Source organism: Gastrolobium bilobum, unplaced genomic scaffold, assembly GCF_033153095.1.
Source record: "Gastrolobium bilobum isolate Gb01-03AN ecotype WA unplaced genomic scaffold, APGP_CSIRO_Gbil_v1 utg10751, whole genome shotgun sequence".
NCBI classification, from domain to species: domain Eukaryota; kingdom Viridiplantae; phylum Streptophyta; class Magnoliopsida; order Fabales; family Fabaceae; genus Gastrolobium; species Gastrolobium bilobum.
The window spans coordinates 1-7,630 of record NW_026899781.1 but is presented as its reverse complement, the minus strand read 5'-3'; the positions used below and the strand labels follow the sequence as shown (position 1 = coordinate 7,630).

The 7,630-nt window shown below is 37.1% G+C and overlaps 2 protein-coding genes across 2 annotated transcripts; both read right to left on the bottom strand.

The window, feature by feature from the left end:
* Window positions 1–2,795: 2,795 nt before the first annotated feature.
* LOC133293479 (uncharacterized) lies at window positions 2,796–4,518 on the bottom strand. The gene is made up of 7 exons (XM_061492061.1): window positions 4,324–4,518; window positions 4,112–4,224; window positions 3,894–4,020; window positions 3,505–3,783; window positions 3,305–3,424; window positions 3,006–3,210; window positions 2,796–2,905 (listed from the first exon to the last, which is right to left on the bottom strand). Exons 1-7 carry the CDS (start codon window positions 4,516–4,518, stop codon window positions 2,796–2,798), a joined length of 1,149 nt encoding a protein of 382 aa, XP_061348045.1.
* A 205-nt stretch (window positions 4,519–4,723) lies between these two features.
* On the bottom strand, window positions 4,724–7,191 carry LOC133293480 (uncharacterized). Its single transcript, XM_061492062.1, has 6 exons — window positions 6,353–7,191; window positions 6,039–6,233; window positions 5,656–5,961; window positions 5,360–5,562; window positions 5,199–5,297; window positions 4,724–5,082 (listed from the first exon to the last, which is right to left on the bottom strand). Exons 1-6 carry the CDS (start codon window positions 7,189–7,191, stop codon window positions 4,724–4,726), a joined length of 2,001 nt encoding a protein of 666 aa, XP_061348046.1.
* Between the last annotated feature and the right edge of the window lie 439 nt (window positions 7,192–7,630).

Here is a 7,630-nt window from a genome sequence, read left to right as displayed (position 1 = left end):
AATACACTTTTGAACCATTTTTGCGGTTAGATAAAGTGGTTTGAATTATATTACTTTGAGTGCCAATGTGGTTAACTTTGAGGCACCCAAATCAAGAAGAGTATGTCCACAATTGGATACGTGACGTGAGGATAGAGATCATCATCCAATATGATTTTTGTTGATTTTAGGTTGCCATGGACATAATTCTTATCATTGAAGTTGTTTGTGTACTTCAAGCCCCTTGCGATTTCTTGAGCAATGTATAATCTTGATGCCATGTGTTATGGATAAGAATATTATATCTCAATTATCCATTTAAAAATTTATTAAGAGATAGAGTCATAAATATCTCAACAGTTCTAAACAGTCAAGAGGTACAAGATAGGGATCACATCCCAACAGAAAGGGAGTTAAATCCTACTGCAGTTGGGGGAGCTCAAAATGCCCAAGCCTAGGAAGATGATTCTATAAATAAGAGCCTAAAGATCTAGGTAAACACTTTTAACCAATTTACTGATATTGCCCATATTGTGCACACACTCACCCCTTGACTATTAGCCTATTGCTTGTGCGCAGTGATTGAGACCTCGACTATAAGTCTAATATACATCTGATATACACTATTTCTAAGCACATATCATATAATATAGCAATACAGTTTATCCTGTAACACCATGATAATGATGATGATAATGAATTTAAAGGTCCAAAAGCAACCACATAGATGTAAAGCAGAAAATGCTTCAATCAACTTTTTTAAATGGAAAAGTGGAAACATAAAATGACATCACAACCCCTACCCGGGATGACAATAATTGCATTGCAACGAATGGGATTCAGTCACTTAACCAGGGTCAATACAATACAAGCTTTTGCATTTATTATAATGTGCACAAAGCAGGACCACAAAATATACTTTGGATGAAATTATTTGAACTCCCATTAAAAATACTAGAAACAATAATGAGGATACCCAAAGATTTACCTGCATCAAGTTATAACTCCGTGATCACAGTCAAAAGCCTTTAAAAATGGGTTTTAGTTCTCATGTGCATAAGCATAAAAGGACTGTTCAGTAGAGGAATTTTTTTTACTAAGGAATCACAATTTTTAAGAATATGATGAAAAAATGAGTTTCTCATAAATGTTACCAAAAAGTTATTTAGGAAATCAAAATATTCACAAAAATATTAGGTTAATTTTTTTAATACTATGTTTTGTTGATATCGTAAAATATTATTGGGAATGTGGATTGGGGTTAATTATGTTCCAAAAAATTATCAAATATTCTCACCATATGGGATTCTCAAAATACCACCTATTTTAAGATAGAATTTTTCTTCATAAATATGAATCTTAGGAATCCGACTTTTTCTGGAAAAAAAAATTTCAATGATCATATCAAACGTGAGTAAATCAAATTCTCAATCTCACTTTCCCAGTATTTTAAAATATTTGTTTTTACCAAACACCCCAGGATGGTAAAACTTTAACACCTTTTTTTAGTTTTAATCTCTATATATATATATAAGGCAAACATTTCTACAACCACTTTAGATAAGGTTATCTACAGCTACTAACCTTTATAACTATAGTTATAACATTAAAAGTTATTTTTTTTCTTTCCTCACTTACTTTTCAGAACCTGTCTGCTGACATAAGAGAGAGAGAGAGAGAGAAAAAAAACAACTTTTAATGTTATAACTATCTACTCTCGGAGAGTACATATTATCCAAAGTGGCTGTAGAAATATTTTTTCATATATATATATATATATATTTATTTATACACACTACTAGAAAACAGGTAATATCGGTCGCAAACTCCATTTGCGATTGAAAAAAGCTGTCGATAAAAGCCTTATCGCAAACGAATTTTGTGACGACATTTTCTTGTTATGAAATCCGACGCAATTTGCGACCGAAAAAAACCATCACAAAACACTTATTTTCCATCGCAAAATGCTGACATGAATACTTCGAATACCATCGCAATTTGAAACGAAATTCTCGTCGCAAAATTATCCATCACAAAGTAACTTAGGAAAGAACCCATCGCAAAGTTTGCAATGGAAATATATTACAACACCGTCGCAAATTTGCGATGGAATTTTTGAAAATCCCATCGCAAAATTTGGATGCAATGAAAATCCCGTCGCAAATAATCACAAGACTTTGCGACGAGAATATATTATAATACCGTCGCAAAACTCAGTCAACAAATATAAAAAAAGGTCCAAAATTTGTGATGGAATAGTGAAAAATACCATCGCAAATTTTTCAAGGAAACAATAATCTACGGAAATTGCGATTGAATGTCCATGCATTTCCGTCGCAAAAATATAAAAATTACAACTGCGATGGAATGTCCATGAATTTCCGTCGCAAAATTATAAAAATTAGAAAAAAATTAAATTAATTTATTTTCAAACTTGTAAACAGTACAACCATAGCAAAAATACTTATGTCTCATTAAAACGAAATAACTAAGAAATTATAATCTCATACAAACTAACAAATTATAATCCCATACAAACCAACACTATGATCTCATACAAACCAACATTATAATCTCATACAATTAGAAAAATGTATCAAAAAAGTAGTCATAAACAAAAGTTTCGAATACATCATGAGGTAGGGGTGTGCGATGAGGATGGGGATGAGGATGAGGAGTGTACAGTCTTCTTCTTCTTCATCATCTTTTTCTGCTTCTTCTTCTCTTTCTTCTTCTCCATTTTGTTCAGTAATTTCTGCAACAGATTATCCGTCTTTTTCTGTTTCTCCTTTTGTTGCCTTAGCTCGGTGTCCATTTTATCCCTTTGCTGCTGCAATTCGGCTTCCATTTTTTTCCCTTTGCTCCTTTTGCTGCTGCAATTTTGCCTCCAATTTAGCAGTCACTTCTCGCATTCTGGCAAGCTCATCTGTAATAATAAGAACACATGCTTAGGTCAAGTGTTTTGTATTTAATTTAAATGGACTAGGGAGTGAAATTTTGAAACAATTAACTATAAATGCCTTTACCTTCGGAAACACTTGGAAGTTGTCTAGAGGGGCGCTTGGTACTCTTCATGATGCTAGCAGATGCTCCTAGGCCAAAAATTCTTCCCTTTTTATTAAATGGCTCAGTCGCCTTAATGAAGAGTTCATTGCTATCGACTTGAGAGGAGGCGGTTCCATCGTCTGTCACTTGTGTTTGTGTCTCCTCCTGGAGCTTTTGGAATCCCTCCTACAAGCAAGAAAAAAGAAAACAAAATATTAATAACCATGAAGTGAATTAAACACTAATAAATCAAACAAACATATGGTAACTAATAACTTACCGCTATTTGTCTGGATGTGTTGTTAAGCCACCGTCGAGTCCCTGCTTTAGACTCTTGTGTGTGGGTTCTCTGAAATGTAGCAAACTCAACCTGATCTGGGGGCACCTCCCCAGAAGCTTGCTGCAAATAAAAATTGGCATCATTAATTAATTACAAGTGCAAAATATAGAATACCGAGATAAAAAATTATGCACACTTACAATTCTTCTCTTATGCTCGGAGATAGAAATGCAGCCGCCAGCATAAGTGCCTTCTTCCATGTGCGCCCTATTCTGCTTGTTTCGGGCGGACCTTGCCTGAAAGCCCTCATCTACGGCCCAATTTTCCAACATGATACGCTTAGCTTCAGAATGACACCAAGAGTTATCACCCTTGTCATACCTCAAATTGTGAATTTTGTTAGCATACCCTTTGCCAACCTTAAATTTGAAAGCAGCTATCAAATCGGCACGGTGTTCGGGCAACCACCTGAAGTTGTTCTACAAATATTTCAAGAGACAAGCGATTAGTGCACATTATCATGTACGAGATTAATTTAAAATGCATGTTGATAAAAATGGTATAGTAACCAAAATATGGGCAAACTTACCAAGAAAGAATCACGCCAAGCATCTTTTTGGTTGGGTGGAACATCTTTCCAAAAACCCCATGTGTGGGTGTAATTTCGAAAAATCATATTGTTCAGGTATTTGTTGGGTTCTTTATATGGGTAGAACCTGATAGTAAAAATAAATCAAAATATTAGCATATAAACAACAGGGTTAAAAATAAAGAAATTAGTACCTCATTGTAACAAAGAAAACTTACTCGGTTCTCCCTAACGGACGAATCCAGATCTTTTTGGTGACAGGATCAACTGATCCCCACAGTGGCTCCTCGGCAAAAGAAGTATCTCCCACACAAGAGGAAGGGGATGGATCCTACAAAAGTCAAATAAGATATCCATTCAAGCAGTTAGTGTCAAAAATTATAAATAAAATATTAATATTTAACTTATTCAAATTGGAGTTAGTTTTAACCTGCTCTGGCACGCCCAAAAGTGTAGGAGGAGTGGGAGGAAGACCAATGGGACCCATAACAGAGTCGGTAGTAGAGGGGGAGGATGATAAGCATGTGGGAGGCATCACAAGCTCTATCTTATCTCCTCTGCTGGCGGTGATAGGACGGGCACGTCCTCTACTGCATGCACCAGTGTCAGGCTTAGAATGATCCATCTACAAAGCTTTATAAAAATAATGTTTGAATATGTACAAAATAATACGCAATACCTCGCCATAAACAAGTTACTAATGAGCTCTATCATAAATAATCGAAGCGCAATGAAATGTACGGAACAACAATCTTAATAAAGTTTACAAGTCAAGACAAATTGATAAATGTCTTTAGCATAACAAACATCAATAAACATATGGAGGATGATCATTCGGATGAATCCTGTTCTTCTACTTCTTCTTGTGCGCCTTCCTCTGGAGTCTCATATTCGTCCAATTCAGGTTCACTATCTGAATAAGTCTCTTGTTCGTCATCATCTGATTCCTCATTCCCCTCATGGATAGGAATCATGTCTACCTCTGCAGCAGAATCAAAGAGATTGATTGGCACATCATCCTCTACAATATTTACAGGAAGTAAATCTCCCACATTAGCTTGAAATGGTTCAGATAATTCATTTGTTTGGGACTCTTTGGAGTCCGGGATAATATTTCGAGCTTTGGTTTTGATAATTGCCATCCACCCTTGTGGGGCTGTAGGGTATGATGTATAATAAACTGTTCGGCCTGCTGAGCAACTATGAATGGGTCATATCCCACTGTATATCTCCTTGACTGATGAACTTCAATGTTGCCATATTTATCAACTTTTTTCCCACGTGGAGTGTTATCAAACCAGTCACACTTAAACAAAGTCACCTTATTTTCCCCCCTGTAATCCAATTGAATTATGTCAAGTAGCTTCCCATAGTAGTCGTCCTCAGTACCGTAGACCAGGCTACCTCGAACAGATACACCATAGTTACAGCAAGATGTATTTACATTCGCTTCTACGGTTGCAAACCTGTACCATTGATGATATATTTTCTTAACCGTTTGACAATTGTTGCAGCTCCGTCAGCTAAACTCCATGCAACATCATGTGCAGCTGATGTGTTCGCAACAAAGTGCTCTCGAAACCATACAGGAAACCGAGAGGAAATGAGCTGATCAAGTTCGGAATTTGGCCAGCTGGAATTATTGGAGCAGAACCATTTGGAGAAGCAACTGTAATAAAAAAAATGATCATTATTCTTATCCCCTCTTAACCACAGACAGTCCTAACATTTGGCACTAATCTAAAAACAAATAAAATCTCACTCAATGTAGGGAGCAACCTCTGAACAGTTGTTTAGAATGTACCACTCCGCTACTTGCTTATCCCTTCCTTCAAGATTTGACTTACTTGTCATTCCTACGACACGTCCTGGATAATTAAATATTGATATTTGACCACTCGTATCACCGCCATCATCGTTTCGAGGGGCTCCTCTCCATCTTGATATGTATTCAGTGGGATAATAGTACGATGCAAATTTACTTGCCTCTTCGATGAGATACTTTTCAACAATTGAGCCTTCAACGTAATTTTGATTGCTGATCTTATCCTTCAGTGTTTTTAAAAATCTACAATCACAAGAATTGGCTACTGTTATAAACTAAGCATTATGTGGCTCAACTAAACACATTAAAAAGAATCTTACCTCTCGAACGGATACATCCATCTATATTGTTGCGAACCTCCAATCCTTGCCTCGTAAGCCAAGTGAACAGGCAAATGTTCCATTGAGTCAAAAAAGGTCGGAGGAAATATCATCTCCAGCTTGCATAGCATTATTGGCACGCTTGCCTCCAGATGCCGTAACCTTTTAGCATTAAGCTGAGAAGCACAAATCTCTCTAAAGAACATTGACAATTCAGTGAGTATACTCCATACATTGGCAAATCTCTCTGAAAGAAAACATGACAATCGTGACTTTTCATCCCGAATAACTTTGCCTCATTCATGTAAACACACCTCGACAACTTTGACGCATAACCATCTGGGAGTTTTAGATCTTTAACCCAGCGCAACAATTCTAATTTCTTGTCCTTGTTCAGTGTATATGGTGCTCTAGGTTTGAAAGTCCATCCCCTGGTGTCCTCAACCAAACGCAAATCCGGCCTTACGCAAATGTTAGCTATATCTAGTCTTGCATTTAGAGTGTCCTTCATTGATCCTTTGGTGTCCATCACAGTGTATAGAATATTGCAAAACACGTTCCTCTCAATATGCATTACATCAAGGTTATGTCTTAACAATTGATCTTTCCAATACGGTAGATCCCAAAAGATGCTGTGTTTGTTCCAATGGTGATCTACGCCATACCCCTCTACTTCATTCAAAGCGAGTGTCTCTTCAACACTTGGAATATGCTTCACCCTCTCCCATATGTCATTGCCACTTAAAGGATGGATTGCACCTGACCTTTCAACTCTCCCTTTCTTGAAGGCATTTTTATTTTTCCTATACGGATGGTTGTGTGGCAGAAATCTCCGATGAGTGTCAAACCAACAAACCTTGCGGCTATTTTGCAAGGTAAAACCGACATTTCGTTCTAAGCAAACCAGACATGCAAGTTTCCCCGATGTCTGCCATCCACTTAACATCCCATATGCAGGAAAATCATTTATTGTCCACATTAAGGCGACCCGCATCGTGAAATTCTGCCTCAATGATACATCATACGTCAGAACCCCTTCACTCCTCAACATCTTCAACTCATCTATCAGAGGCCTAAGGTATACATCTATATTCTTTTTTGGATTGGAGGGTCCAGGGATTAATACTGTAAGGAATAAAAACTCTCTTCGCATGCACATGGAAGGTGGGAAATTATACGGAGTCACAATCACAGGCCAACAAGAATAATTTCTACCCGTTTGTTTGAAAGGAGCGAACCCATCCGAACATAAACCAAGATGGACATTACGAGGATCTGTTGCAAACAAAGGATTCGCCTCGTCAAAATGCATCCAAGCTTCGGCATCGGATTGATGCATCATAAATTTGTCATCCCTATGATGCTCCCGGTGCCATTACGTGACCAGTTGTTTGTTCCAAGAATACAATCTTTGAAGTCTAGGCACGAGAGGAAAGTACCACATCTTGCTAAACACTTTGCGGCTTGTGTTCTTGCCATTCCTCACAACATTGTATCTGTCATGTTTACAAAACTCACAGTTAGTGCGATCAGCATTTTCCTTGTAATACAGCATACAACCTCTTGGGCAGCAATGAGTCTTTTGACATCCT

Coding starts and splice junctions, on each gene's coding strand:
- LOC133293480 (XM_061492062.1), bottom strand. CDS start 7,191: ATGCGAAGAGAGTTTTTATTCCTTACAGTATTAATCCCTGGACCCTCC. Junction 5,298..5,359: donor ATATATCATCAATGGTACAG/GTTTGCAACCGT, acceptor TATCTGTTCGAG/GTAGCCTGGTCTACGGTACT. Junction 5,083..5,198: donor TAAGGTGACTTTGTTTAAGT/GTGACTGGTTTG, acceptor GTTGCTCAGCAG/GCCGAACAGTTTATTATACA.
- LOC133293479 (XM_061492061.1), bottom strand. CDS start 4,518: ATGGATCATTCTAAGCCTGACACTGGTGCATGCAGTAGAGGACGTGCC. Junction 3,784..3,893: donor CTTGGCGTGATTCTTTCTTG/GTAAGTTTGCCC, acceptor AAATATTTGTAG/AACAACTTCAGGTGGTTGCC. Junction 2,906..3,005: donor ACTTCCAAGTGTTTCCGAAG/GTAAAGGCATTT, acceptor TTATTATTACAG/ATGAGCTTGCCAGAATGCGA.